The following is a 15,398-nucleotide window of genomic DNA, read 5'->3' as shown; positions in this document are numbered from 1 at the left end:
TAAGCTTAAAGCGACGTCTGCCTCATCGCTCACCGAGCGGAATAAAATAAATAAATATATATTTTAAAACCCAATCTAACAGTGTGCTCCTATTCGTTAGATTCTACTAATAATACTATACCTAATTAAAACCCATTCTAACTTTTAAAATATCGTGAAACAATTAAATGGTCGCGTCGCTAGCCTATATATGCGAGGCTTAAAGATTTAGGACGTAAAGTCTGCAGCGTACAAAAACAATGCAAATGCACCTTAACTGAATCTCCCACAGCGGTCCTCAGAATCTCCACCAGCACTAAACGCTGATTATTTTTGTGTAGTACTTTAACCCCACAGATATCTTTCAAAACAATAACAAAAGATATTCAAAAAAGACATTAAATAATAAGATTTATTTTGAAAGTGGAGATATTTGGTGGTAAGGAAATTAACCAGCAGGATTCTTAAATTATTATGACATAGTTTTAGTTGTGGCAGGGTTGGGTAAGTAGCAAATTGTACATTTGCGACGGCATTTACGACTGTCGCAATTGTATATTACGACGCGTTCAAAAAATTTAATTTATTACCTACATAAATTAAATTACAAGGTATTAATATTAATATTGATCTGAAACAATGCTGTCCTTAAGCTTAAGGGAATAATAAACTGAAACCAACTTGCTTGATTTTTCTTTGGTCAATCTATTCCTCAAATCTGAGTGGACAAAAGACCAGTTAGTAAACAATCTCTCCAACTCAGCTGATGAAGCTGGAATACTTAGTAACTTTTGTGCCAAAGTTGAAAGAGCTTCATATTTTGTTTCTACTAAGCCCCAAAATGTTGAAACAGAAATGTTTTGTGCCTTCTTTTTTAGGGTGTCAAAAATACCCTCATTTCTGATAAAAGCATTAAGACCGTCCAAGCTCTCTTCGGAGTCCAAACTATTAATAAGGAAATCCTGAACCATTTGTTTCTGTTCTTTGCTTAACAAATTTCCTCTATAATTAGGGTGTAAATAGTTTGCTGCCAAGCTATATATGTTTAAAGCCATATTCGTTCGTGACTTTACACATCTTTTAATCTTATCATTGTAACTTTCTGATTCCTTAACTTGATTGTTCAATTTTAACCACTCCTCTGTGGAATCTGCAATGGAAGTAGATTTATTTTGACATTTGTTAATGATTTTGCAAATTGGATCTAGCAAAGGTACTGTTGCTTTTACGGATTCTATAAATTCTTCATTGTAAAGATAACATGTAACTTCAGCCTTAATTTTAGTATGTTCTTCAGCTGCGACTGCTGCGACTTGTTTCATGATCCGTAAGTTTTTCAGCAAGGAATCACAAGAATCACGATGAGAGCACCAACGTGTCTCAACAGGTAAGACTATTTTTAAACCCCCTCTCTGTAAAATCATGTTTTCTTAAGTTGTGTGCTTAAATTCTTTTAACACCAGAGTCACAGTTTTCATGACGTCATGATCTACTATGTCCTTAACAAGGAGATTACCTGTATGACTGCTGCAAGTGCTATGCCATAAATTTATAAGGCGACCCATTTTTACCATATTCGAAGCATTATCAGAGACTACGGCGTAAATTTCACAGTTGTATGCTGATTTTGCCGTTTCAAGAGCGTTATTGCAGACTTCTGCAAGTGCTTCACCCGTTTCCTTGGCTGTTGAAAAGTCATAAGATTCAAGAAACACACTTTCACCATTAAGAGTTTGTAGCATTGTTACTACATTGTTTGTATTATTTGATGAGTTTTTCCAACCATCTATAAGTAATGTGGCTGATTTCTTTAAACTGTTTTTATTGTTTATTAACACGTGCTCATGGACTTTATCCAAAAGGGTAGAAGATAAGGTCTTTCTTGTAGGCGGATTGTATGCCGGACGTAAAAGTTTTAAAAAATTCTTGAAATGGTCACTTTCCACAACACTGAACGGAATATTACACCCAAAAAAAAATTTTGCCAAAGATATATTTGCCTCTTCTTTTTCTTTTTGATTCATTTTGTCAACAAAGGAACTTAGGTTTTTTGTTTTTTTTTTCCTTCTTTTGCCTGCTGTTATTTTTATTTCCATTAATTAACTTAGACGATCTTGATATGTCAGTCCTCGATGATGATGATGATGAGGATGCAGTGGAAATGGAAGCTGCGAAATTGATGGGAAAATTGCGACCTTGGCGCTCCTCTTTGGCATATCCATGTTCCAATAGCTGATTTTGATTGGCCAACGACTCATCAACCTCTGATGATGATATCGGTAGTGGCGATGATACAGGGGATGGAATTATCTCCAGGTTTTCCTGTAAAAATTAATAAATCTATTAGGTAATTCAAAAAATTAATAAATAAAATAAAAGTTACTAGGCGGGGCTGATACCTTTTAAAATAGCAAAAAATGTAAAAAAACATAGTAGGATGAAACATGTTAGAATAGGAAGAGAATATAGTAAAATTTAAAAGGAAAATAAATTACGGGCGATCTGAGGTCGGGAAGGGGCAGAGGGGTGAGTTTTTGAGGTTAGAAACAATTTAACTTAATTTCCGCCAAAACTACAAGTGCGATAGAAAAAAGTTAAATAGCAAAGTTGTAGATAATAATAAGGTCTACAAATTTTGTTTTTACACATTTTTCACATAACCTCAAAATTTACGTAAAAAAAGCAAAAAACCAAGTTTTTGATTTTTTATGTTTATCTTTTACAAAAAATGTGTTTTTTTCACGAAATTTTGAGAGAATCTACCTTTTTATGTCCCAAATACACTGTAATTTTCTTGATTAATAATGTACATTTGTTTCACGTTATTTTGACTTATATCGAAAAAGCAGCCTAATTTTCAATCAAAAATTTACCCCCACCCCCTTCCCGACGTCCGATCGCCCGTAATTTATTTTTCCTTTAATATTTGTAATATTCTCTTCGTTTTACAATGGGTTTCATCCTACTATAATTTTGTTTGGTTTCAAAAATTATCGATCCTGGTCTATACATAAATACAAGTAAAAAAAAAGTTTTAATAACATTTTTATCAATTGAAAAGTATGTAGGTACTTACAATATCTAAAACTCTATATGAAGATTGGGGAGGAGGGGCACTTGTGTTTACTTCAACTTCCATAACCACTTCTTGGGGCACTTCTTGAGTTTCATCGTCAGAAGTTATTCCAGTAGACGCAGCAGTAGAATTAATTTCCCTGTTAAGTGGTCTAACCCGTCTAACTGGCCTATCGATGGGTGTCATTACATTTTCAGACCTCACACTATCATCTGACGATAATAATATGGCTTCACCTTTTTTAGAATCAATACTACTGCTCTTGCGAAAACATCTTTTTCTGTAAATAACAGTAATAACACAATAATGACTTATTTAGAAAAGAGGTTTTAAACTATTCTATTATGTTATAGCGTAGGCAAAAAAATCCCAAATTTTAATATAAAGATAGGCACTATATTTATAGTAAAAGAGTTTTACTTACCTATGTGTACGAAGGCGAGATATTGCTGTATTTTTTAGAATATGGTTGCACGTGTCACACTTAGCTCCCATTCTTCCATTGTCCAAATGTAATGATTCAAATCCGAGTTCCTTGTATAAATTGTGGGGCTTTCTGCCCTTTTCAGAGTTTGCGGTATCGGTATTCATCATGGTATCAACTGTGGTACCAACAGGGGTACAATTACAACACTAGGGAATTAAATTATCACGAAAAATCGAACGAAAAACAAACAGCTTAGCTCTAAAAACCGTTAAAAATGAATTTAAACGATGTAAACAACTAGTTTCATAACCTTAAATTTAGAAGCAGATTTTGCGACATTTTTAATTTGCGACAAATTTCAATTTACTACATTTGCGACGTCGTAAATGTAACAATGTAGTAAATTTATTTTTGCTGCGTATTACCCAACCCTGGTTGTGGGGCACTGCAGATGAATAAGATTAAAAAGACTATGATCATCCTATGAACATCCAAATAATGTAGTATTTAGGGATACTTCTAAAAGATCTAAAAGAAGCTTAAGATACCAAAGCCCAAGTCAGGTAAATTATCCAATGTGTCTTACAGAATAAAACAATTATTCAATTCGCCAAACTATAGGTTCCATTTATTACTAGTTATATTTTTGTCGTGAAAAGTTATTAAGTTTGTAACTGATTTTAGACTGTTCCGAGTATGTCAGAACAAAGAAAGCATATGTGTTGATAGCCTATATAAGATTTCCTGCATTCAATTTGGATTTCGTGAGCAACTTAACTTGTTATTTATTTTTGTTTTTTACTCTTGACTTTGCCTGTTTATTGGTCGAGAACTCTAGCCTACTGAAGGTCCAAAAGTCCTCGTAAAATTCACCTATCTCTTGGTCGAATGATATCTCCATTGGGAAGAAGCACTAATTATTTTGCCTAAAGAAAAAACATTTCAACCAAAACATTGATGAGTGCAAAGGAAACTCTAAAAGGATGTGGTCCACTTTGAAGTCACTAGCTGCTAGTAGTGGGAATAAATCTGCTGATTATTCAACACTTGATTTTGATCAATATTCTAATAGTGTGGAAGAGAATATAAACAACTTTTATGCTGACAGTTTACAAGAAATATCCGAAAGCATTGAAATCAAACAATAGAAATCAAACATTAATTAGAGTGTAGTGTACTTTCTCAAACTTTCAAACTTTACGTTGGCTCAACTCAGAAAACTAGTATATAATATTAAAAACAAAAGCACTAGTGACAATAATCTGTCAATAAAACTAGTTAAGGACCTGTGTTGTGTCGTGGACTACCCACTTCTATACCTAGTGAATACGTCAATAAAACGAGAAATTTTCCAGATAAATTAAAAAGTAGTGCCATAGTTCCTATACAGTGAGTGAGCTCCGTTCATCAACTTATTACCAGTTGTGGATAAAATTCTAGAGATGGTTGTTTGTGGACAGTTAAAGGACTATTTTGAGACTAACGGTTTATTATATAAAGGACAATCGGAATTTAGGGGCCAACATTCATGTGAATCAGTTCTACAGTATGTGTGTGCAAATTGGCGAAGAGAGATGTCGGAGTCTAAGCTAATCCTAAGGCTCGATTCACACTATGATTCCGATCACGGTTCGCTCTCGGTGCAGGCTCGGTCCGGTAAAATATTATCTAATGAAAAACAATGATTCCGTTCACACTATCCGTACCACTCACGTTTCGGTACAGTCACCGTCCAGCACCGATCCAGTTTGACGAATATTTTGCTGGAGCGTGATTGAACTTGTCGCGACGTGTATCGATAGTGTGGATGGATTTGCGTTCTCGGTTTAGTCTTTCGAAGTGTTTAACCTGTGAAGATAGTCCGCAGTTTTGCAAAGGCTGAGAAATTTTAGACATTTGAAAAAGGTAAGTAATTGTATACAATATTTATTATTATGATTTTTGAAATTTTATTCGAATGCAGAATAACTAAAAAATATTTAGAATATAAAATTATACAGAATATAAAATTTAAAAAATGAATATAATTAATTTTAGTTGAATGAGGAATTTATTAATTCTTATTTTTCAGATGAAATGCTTATTGAACTAGTGAAAAGTAAGCCAGGAATGTGTGACTTGCAGTCACATTACTACAGTGACAATAATAATTATAAAAAAAAGGCGTGGGACGAAATTGAGAAAACACTAGAATTATCTGGTAAGTCAAACAATAATCATTAATAATATAAAAAAAATAGAATATGTCTTGTCTAATACGCTCTGCTTGCCATGGCACTGCACCTATCGGAGAATTGAAATTTTTTTTAAAAATTTCTCTAGTTTCAGTCTGTGCATTTCCGCCTTGTCTTCTTAAGTTTTGTACACAATTAGTATTAGTACAGGTTGAAACATTTTCATTATTTATAGTTCTGGTGTTCCTAATAATATTATGCAAAATACGTGTACTCAAGACAATCAAAGTTGCATTTTCAGGGTTGGCTATCAATCTTCTTTGATAGATACGAAACGTTTGCGATAAAATACCAAAGGCACATTCAACTAATCTTCTTCCTCGACATAGATGATAATTGAAGATTCTCTTTTCGTTGTCTTCTACATTTTTCAAACCTGGATAAGGCCGTATTAAATATTGTTTCAATGGAAATGCTTCATCTCCCAAAATAACATACGGAGCTAATATTTCTGTTCCTGGTAGTGGAGAGTCTTCGGAAATATTCATCGTCCCATTTTCTAATCCTTTTCCGAATGCAGAATTCGCGAATATTCCTCCGTCACTATTTTTACCATAGGATCCAATGTCTACGGCTATAAATTTACAATTAGCGTCCACCAAAGCCAACAATACAATCGAAAATGTTTTTTATAGTTAAAATATAGAGATCCACTGTTGGCTGGAGCTTGTATAATGACATGGTTGCCATCTAATGCTCCTAAGCAATTCCACATTGTCCAAATTTCATGCGCAATTTGTTGCCATTTTTCCCGAGCTGGAATATATTCTGCCAATAAGCTTTCATTGATTGCTGCACATACTTTAAGTACGATAGTTTGTAACGTTGAATGGACCAGACTGTAGCTGAAAGCAATTATTGTTTTATAAGAATCTCCAGTAGCCAAAAATCTGAAAACCAATGAAAAAAAATTAACGTTAGATCATAATTCAATTAGTATAAATTAGTAATGACAGCCATAAAATTAAATAATTGGTAAGAAATCTGCACTAAGTTTTATTATTGTATTTCTTGTCTGCTTCCCTTTTTAATTACGGGTGCTAAAAATCGATGGGAATCTTTGAGATCACAATACGGAAAATTTCCAAATTGCGGCATTGTGATCATATGCCATTCCTCAATGAATTTGTCAATATTGATAGGCCACGAACGTCATCAATTATTGAAAAAGATAGTGAGAGAATTGTTGAAGTAGAGAAAGAGGATTCACCAGGTGTGCAAACCAGCTCGGTTAGATGCGTTGAAAATGAGGATGCTGAACCAACGAAAAATATTAGTAACAAAAAATACGTTTGAGTGCTGTAAAACACATTTACTAAGGCCACTCCGACAGCTTCAAAAGTGAAAAATAGACCAGGCCATACACAACAAGAAAATGCATCGTCCACTTTAATGAAGTACATTTTAGAAAAAAAAAGATCAAGAACGGGCCATACATCCAATAGATAATTTCTTTTCTTTGATGGCTTCTACTGTGAAAAACTTTACACCAAATGATCAGCATATGGTGAAGACGAAAATATTCATTATAGTTAGCCAAATCGAGGAAAAATACTTAACCTCAAGAGATACTCCGACTTCACAATTCTTGCCACCACCACCAACCTATCATGGTCAACGACCATCTCCTGTTCCATCTGCGTGGTCATCATCTTCATCGAATTTCTACGCCACAAACGTCGCTTCTCCACCCGATTTTTCAAGACCATCCTCTCAATATTCATACATACATCAACAGGCAACTACTCCACTCGGATCCACATTCGGTGATTCCATGCCATACCCGCCACGTTATCTCACACTATCGCCGCAATACCAACAAGTTCAAAATCAATCGTCACAAAATTTATATCAGTCACAATCCTCACATAACAATAATAATAATAATAATTAACATATTTCTTCGCAGATTATTATATTTACTTCATTTATTAGTATTATGTTAATATTTGTTTGATTTTATTAGATACTTTTATAATAAAAATGATCACATACCTTAAACATAGTAATTTTTCACGTGGAGAAATAGCTTCACGAAAAGTTGTATTTTTATTCAAAATTTTATCTTGTATTTTTCGTAGGATCATTTCAAATGTTCCAGAATCCATTCGGCAGTACTGCAAAAATTTTTCTTCATCGTCTATTAAATGACGATACAAAGTGTGGTATTCACCTTCGGTTTTTCGGTTTCCTCATCAAGCAGGATAGCCACAATCTAGATCTTCAAAATCAAAATTGAATGCCATTTTTTGGTGAAAAATTCGAAATCTATATACGTCTTCACGCAACGAACGATGAATCTAGACTGGACCATAACCAATGCTAGAACGAAAATGTAGATGTTGACTGATTTTACCGGACCGAGACTGGACCGAGAGCGTACCGTGATCGGAATCATAGTGTGAATCGAGCCTAAGTGTTTTTGTAGACTTAAAGCGCGCATTTGAAACTAGACAGAAATGTACCATCGTGCCAAAAAAAACTGGGACATTAAAATTTAGGAATTGTCTCCTAATTCATTATAGTAAATCGCATTCTTTGGTTATGGTGTGCATATTTACCCATTATGAATTTTTGGAGTCTTAATAATTACATATTTAAATAATAATATTGATACAAAACATTTTTATTTTTCGATATTTATTTTTATTTGGAACACATTTTATAAATAAACTAAAACTAACTAATATCTTTTTTGATAATATGGGATAAAAAATTATTAATACTTAGTAAGCGCACCGTGGTTATCAATTACAGCAAACGTCGTGGCATCCTTAAAATTAAGTTTCTGATATATTCTTTGGTTATTTGGTCCCATGCGTCATCTATCTTTAGGCGTAATTCATTCTGATTTCTAGGCCTAAAGTTATCTTTATACATATATTTTGCCATTTTACCCCAAACGTTTCCAAGTGGGTTGATATCAGGGCTATTTGAGGGCCACGGTAAAACTTGAATTCGTCTTTCGTCTAGATAGTTTTGAACTATACGGGCTTATGTATAGGAGCATTATCATGTTGGAAGATAAAATTTTCCCCAGAGACTACACCAACCGATGGCATCATAACATTGTTCAGGATATTGTAATATCCTAAGGCATTAAGCCTTCCTGGCACTATTTGACAAACGCCTCTAAAACTAATCCAGGCCCAAACGTTTATAGTAAAACGTCCACGTTGATTAGTCCTATGTGTATATCTTTCATCACATCTGGTATTAGAAGGCCTGTATACGCGGATTTTGCCATTATTGCACGATTGAAAGGTTTTTTCATCCGAAAATATTACCGTTTCCCATATGTTGTTTTGGTGTGTATATTGATGAGCAAATTCTAATCTTCTCTGTTTGTTTGCTTCAGTCAAAAATATTTTATTTGTTGCACAGCAATTTTTAATTTCCGAATTTCTTATCCTACTAGATTTTCTATACTACGAGCTGTATTAGCAGAACCAGGAAAATGCGTATCTTCTTTTGCCTTTGTTGCTGTTTCAAACGGATTGTTTCTTAGAAAGCCAACTAACTCTATCTTAAATATCGTTTGAAATTGTTGGTCGACTAGAACCTGGATTTCTTACAATAGCTCCATATTCTGCAATTTTTGCCTTAGCTAAGGAAACGGTATTTTTACTAATACCCAATTGTTCTGCGATTCTTCTTATAGGAACTCCATCCATCAGACGAGTGTATATTATCGCTTTTTGTTGAGGAGAAAATGCAGGCATTTTGAAAGAACGATTTTCTTGATGCGGCTGTTACAAAATTAAATTAACTTTGACAACATCAAAATATATTATTATGAAAATGTAAATACGTTAATTATTCTGCTAGTTTTTGTACAATTTTATTAGTATTCTGTAGTTAAAGTTGATTCGTAGGGTTTCTTTAGGGTTCTACTTACGTTTGGTTTATTATTTTCATCTATAGTGTTTAGTTTTTAGGTAGTTCATCTTGTGTGAGAGCCCCATTTTGGCCCCAATTTAGGTTATTTAGGTTATATTATTGTAAATCCCTGTAGTTCTAATTTTCTAGAATTTGTATACTTGTTTGCTTTGACTGTCAGTATTCTCGTAAAATTATTGGTCTCTTTGGGCAAAAACAATGAAGATAATTCTAAATATTTCGAAACTGTTCCATCGGGTTTTAAAAAGGACGCGCTTCGTGACAAATCATTCAGTTTTAATTGTTTAGTCAGTTTTTACCTTGGAAACAATTAAACGACAGTCAAAGCGAGTTAGGTTAGTGTTTTTGACGTTGACAATAAAAGTGTGTTCCCGAATTTCGTTACAATTGGTGTCAGAAGTAAAGGATATTTGGAAGCTTATTTTAGTGGATGCCTTTAACAAGAAGTCAGGCCAAGATGGATACCGAGAAATTGATGGAGCTGCTATTAAGGAAGTTTGACGAGCAAAAAGTAGAACAAGAAGAACGAGACCGTAAACAAGAAGAGCGAGACAAGAAACAGGAAGATTTACTAAAGACAATTAAATCTGACCTGAAGAAGGAAAATGAAGACCTGATAAGGACCATGAAAGATGACCTAAAGAAAGAAAATGAAGACCTGATTCGAACCATGAAAGATGACTTACTTAATTTAAAAAATAATCTTAAAAAGGAGCAGGAGGAACGAGACAGAAAACAAGAGGAACGAGTTTTACAACTTAAAGAAGATCTGGAGAAGAATCAGAAACAATTAATGACTAACTTTGAAGCAACAGTAGAAGAAGAATTAGGGCAAGTACAAAAAAAGATCCAAGAATTAGAGATGAAAGTAAAACGGACTCCTCTTCATCCCGATCCTGGAATGCAAACAATGATGAAAGTAAAGCCACCAAAATTCGACGGCAAAGAAGCTTGGAGTACCTATTTGAATCAATTTGAGGCCGCTGCTAGGGGAAATCGCTGGGATAACGAAGAAAAGGCAATCAATCTTAAGCTAACCTTAGAGAAGAAGCTACAGAAATATTAAGAATGGTGCCATCTGAGGATCAGCTCAATTTCGACGTACTGGTGCGTACCTTAGAGATGAGATACGGTGAAGCCCATCTACAACAAGTGTACCAGGCTCAATTGAAGTCTAGAAGACAACAACCCGAGGAAGGACTCCAACAGTTTGAGGCCGATGTTGCTCGATTAGTAAATCTGGCTTACCCTTCAGCCCCAACAGAGTTCCGAGAACAAATTTCTATAAATTGTTTTATTGACGGAGTTCGAGATCCAGATACTAACCACGCTCTAAGAATGGCTCATCATAAAAGTATATCAGAAGCTTTGGCCCATAGACTAGAGTATGAGGCAGCTTTTCAAGCAACTAGAAGGCAGACACGAATAAGACAAATCAGAACTTCGGAAAGTGATCTCGAAGACCGCCTAAAGAAGATTGAATCATTATTAGCGAGGAAACCTAAAAGACCATTGCAATACTGGAATTGCAATGAGGAGAAGCACCTTAAACGTCAATGCCCCAAGCCTTTAAGAGATCCAAGGAACCAGGAAAACTTCAACTAGTCAGCTTTATGGGGCGCAAGCTGGCTGGGTGCTACCAAGCCCCACGTATAAGACTAAACCGGCTGCCACATCCTGGAGAGAGCTTGGTAGTACCGAGAAAAATATGCGGCCGTGAATGTGAGATGGTAGTGGATACAGGATCAAGTCATACTATCGTGAAGCCGAACATCGTAGCACACTGTAAGCTCTCAGGACCACCCAATTTAATTCTGGAGTCTGCAAATGGAAAAAGGATCCCGATTCTCGGATTGCATGAAGCTACAGTTACAATTGGCTTAACAAAATTCCAATAGCCAGTACTAGTGGCAGAAATCATGGATGATGTCATATTAGGATTAGATGTTATGAATGCTCAGCAGTTTAAAATGGATGTATATAACCGGATATTGACGACGAGAAATGAAGAGATTTTTATGCACCACCTATATGAAGATAAAGTAAATACCAGAGTCGTTAAGGTATTCAAGGATGTTACTATACCAGGTAATTCAGAGGTGGTGGTTTATGCTACAACTGGAGGAAAAGAGGGAGAAACTGTTTTGATTGAGCCCATGGAAAACTGCAAACTATATGGTCAAGGAATTTTTCCAGCCAAGACATTAACTACGCAGAAGAAATCTACTATTTTGGTTCGAATGGTAAATTTAAAAGGATATGATCAACACCTGAAACAAGGAGAGAACATTGGCGTATGCTCTGAAGTAGTGGCAGTCATGAAAAATGCTGATAGAAGTCGTTATTCAAACAGACCTTTTCCTGTATGTTTACAAAACCTATTTGAAGAATCTTCTGCCAATTTAACCATGGACCAGTGTAGTAAATTGCGACGTCTTCTTGAAGAAAATCAAGATGTGTTTTCCTTGCACGATAAAGACCTGGGAAGAACTGATTTGGTGCAGCATCGAATTAACACTGGAGACAATGCTCCGATTAAACAAGCACCTCGAAGAATTCCGATAGCTAAACAAGGAGAAGTTTCCTCAATGCTTCAAGAAATGAGGACACAAGGAGTGATAGAGCCTTCTCAGAGTCCTTGGACATCTCCAGTTGTGCTAGTGAAGAAAAAGGATGGATCCACTAGATTTTGTGTAGACTATCGGCGACTGAATGATATTACCAAGAAAGACAGTTATCCCCTACCAAGAATTGACGACACCCTGGACACGCTATCAGGTTCACAATGGTTCTCAACACTCGATCTAAAGAGTGGATACTGGCAGGTAAAGATGCACCCAGAAGATAAGGAAAAGACCGCATTCTCGACTGGAACAGGACTTTGGCAGTTTACAGTAATGCCCTTTGGACTCTGCAATGCTCCAGCTACCTTTGAGAGACTTATGGACACAGTTTTACGTGGAATGACTTGGGAATCATGTTTAGTTTATCTGGATGACGTTATCATACTGGGGAAAACATTTGAAGATCATTTGAAGAATATTCAAAAGGTATTTGTTAAACTGCGAGAGGCCAACCTGAAGCTAAGTCCTAAAAAATGTTGCTTATTTCAAAAAGAAGTTCGATACCTTGGCCATGTAATATCAGAAAAAGGTGTCAAGACTGATCCAGCTAAAGTAGAGGCGATCGAAAAATGGCCACGACCCACTGACAAACACCAGTTAAGAAGCTTTCTGGGCCTTTGTACCTATTACAGAAGATTTGTAAGAAATTTCGCTAATCTTGCAAAGCCTTTACATAACCTCACGGAGGACAAAATGGTATTTAGTTGGTCAACAGACTGTAAAGAAGCATTTCAACGGTTAAAAAGAGCACTACGCACATCTCCAATTTTAACATATCCGATTCCTGGACAAACTTTTATTTTGGATACCGATGCGAGTAATGTTGGAATTGGGGCCGTTCTATCACAAAAATATGAAGATGGCGAGCAAGTGATAGCTTATTTCAGTAAAACGTTATCAAAACCAGAAAGAAACTATTGTGTCACTAGACGAGAGCTATTGTCAGCAGTAAAAGCTATTGAACATTTCCATAAATATTTGTATGGTCAACGATTTATCCTTAGAACCGACCATGCTTCGTTGAAATGGCTGTTTCAGTTTAAAAACCCCGAAGGACAAATAGCAAGGTGGCTTCAACGATTACAAGAGTATGTCTTTACAATAGAACATAGGAAAGGCGCATATCACCAAAATGCCGATGCTTTATCGAGAAGACCCTGTATTGAAACATGTCAACATTGTTTTAAAAAGGAATCAAAACAGCATCCAGAGATATTTACTTGTAATCGTATTGGCCTTCACAGTTCTAAAGAGTGGGATGTAGCTAGTTTAATCCAAGATCAGTGTGATGACCCAGTATTTGGTCTTATTTACGAACTGAAATCTCGAGAAATTTCAAAACCAGAATGGAAAGACATTTCTGACAAATCTCCAGAACTTAAAGCTTATTGGTCTCAATGGAATTCATTGGTTATAAAAGATGGATTATTAAAAAGAGTTTGGGAGAGCGTAGATGGAAAAGAAAAGACATATCTGACAGTCCTTCCTCGAAAACGTATTCCGGAAGTCCTTGAAGCTGTTCATGGCGGTGTCGGCGGAGGACATTTTGGAGTTAGTAAGACCTTGGCAAAAGTGAGAGAACGGTTTTACTGGTTGAACAGTCATCAGGATGTTGAACGCTGGTGCCGACAGTGTGAGCAGTGTTCGTCAAGCAAGGGCCCAAAAACCCGGACAAGAGGAAAGATGATGCAGTATCTTGTTGGTGCACCTTTTGAACGAATTGCCATAGACGTAGCAGGACCCTTTCCTACTAGTAGCTCCGGAAACCGATATGCTCTTGTTGCTATGGATTACTTTAGTAAGTGGCCCGAGGTTTATCCGATTCCAAACCAAGAAGCAACGACAGTAGCTGAAGTGCTGTTCCAGAACTGGATTTGTCGATTTGGTGTACCCAGAGAGATACATTCAGACCAAGGAAGGAACTTTGAGTCACAAATATTCCAACAAGTATGCCAGTTGCTGGGAATCAATAAGACCCGTACAACCCCACTACACCCTCAGTCTGATGGAATGGTTGAAAGATTTAACCGCACATTTGAAACCTATTTAAGGATGGTAGTAAACTCTAAGCAAACCGACTGGGATACCTGTATACAACCATTCCTATTGGCATATCGTTCTTCTATCCACAAGGCAACTGGAAAAAGCCCGGCAAAAGTTGTTTACGGTGATGAACTTCGTTTACCTTTGGACATTATTACTGGAAGACCCCATAAGTCTGAAACCCTGGAGGAGTACGTCGACCATTTACAAGAGCGTTTACAAATTGTTCACGAACAAGCACGGGATAAACTTCATCTAGAAAGTAACAGAATGAAATCACGTTATGACATAAAGGCAAATTCTACCGGTTTTAATCCTGGGGATAAAGTCTGGTTATACAATCCACGGAGGACGAAGGGCAAGTCACCAAAGCTCCAGAAGGATTGGGAAGGTCAATTCAATGTGGTCACCAGAATCAACGACGTGGTGTACCGTATCCAGCGACATCCGACAGCGAAGATGAAAATTGTAAACATCGTCCGGCTAGCGCCCTATCATGACTCAGGTGGTCCCATGTTTGATCGGGACGATCAAACTTAAGAGGGGAGCAGTATTATGAAAATGTAAATACGTTAATAATTCTGCTAGTTTTTGTACAATTTTATTAGTATTCTGTAGTTAAAGTTGATTCGTAGGGTTTCTTTAGGGTTCTACTTACGTTTGGTTTATTATTTTCATCTATAGTGTTTAGTTTTTAGGTAGTTCATCTTGTGTGAGAGCCCCATTTTGGCCCCAATTTAGGCTATTTAGGTTATATTATTGTAAATCCCTGTAGTTCTATTTTCTAGAATTTGTATACTTGCTTGCTTTGACTGTCAGTATTCTCGTAAAATTATTGGTCTCTTTGGGCAAAAACAATGAAGATAATTCTAAATATTTCGAAACTGTTCCATCGGGTTTTAAAAAGGACGCGCTTCGTGACAAATCATTCAGTTTTAATTGTTTAGTCAGTTTTTACCTTGGAAACAATTAAACGACAGTCAAAGCGAGTTAGGTTAGTGTTTTTGACGTTGACAATAAAAGTGTGTTCCCGAATTTCGTTACAATATTATTCTAATAGACCAAGAGATTTAGGATATTTTGCTGTCCCAGTTTTTTTTCGGCACGATAGTACC

General features: G+C 36.0%; 2 protein-coding genes across 2 annotated transcripts in view; both read right to left on the bottom strand.

Moving 5' to 3' along the window:
* LOC126737170 (bone morphogenetic protein receptor type-1B) overlaps positions 1-15,398 on the bottom strand; it is a 450,789-nt gene that overhangs the window by 157,174 nt on the left and 278,217 nt on the right. The window lies entirely within an intron of this gene.
* Positions 1,418-3,261, bottom strand: LOC126737181 (uncharacterized). Its single transcript, XM_050441950.1, has 2 exons — positions 3,056-3,261; positions 1,418-2,301 (listed from the first exon to the last, which is right to left on the bottom strand). The coding sequence occupies exons 1-2, from the start codon at positions 3,239-3,241 to the stop codon at positions 2,008-2,010; spliced, it is 480 nt and encodes a 159-aa protein (XP_050297907.1). The 5' UTR covers positions 3,242-3,261; the 3' UTR covers positions 1,418-2,007.

Source organism: Anthonomus grandis, chromosome 6 (genome assembly GCF_022605725.1).
Source record: "Anthonomus grandis grandis chromosome 6, icAntGran1.3, whole genome shotgun sequence".
Lineage (NCBI taxonomy): Eukaryota > Metazoa > Arthropoda > Insecta > Coleoptera > Curculionidae > Anthonomus > Anthonomus grandis.
Note: the sequence above shows the minus strand (reverse complement) of the source record. Positions and strands in the feature narration are given on the sequence as shown.

What these genes read in the sequence shown, in the direction of transcription:
- LOC126737181 (XM_050441950.1), bottom strand. Translation starts at nt 3,241, where the DNA reads ATGACACCCATCGATAGGCCAGTTAGACGGGTTAGACCACTTAACAGG. An exon ending in CATATAGAGTTTTAGATATT is followed by an intron (nt 2,302 to 3,055) that starts GTAAGTACCTAC and finishes TAATTTTTACAG; the next exon opens with GAAAACCTGGAGATAATTCC.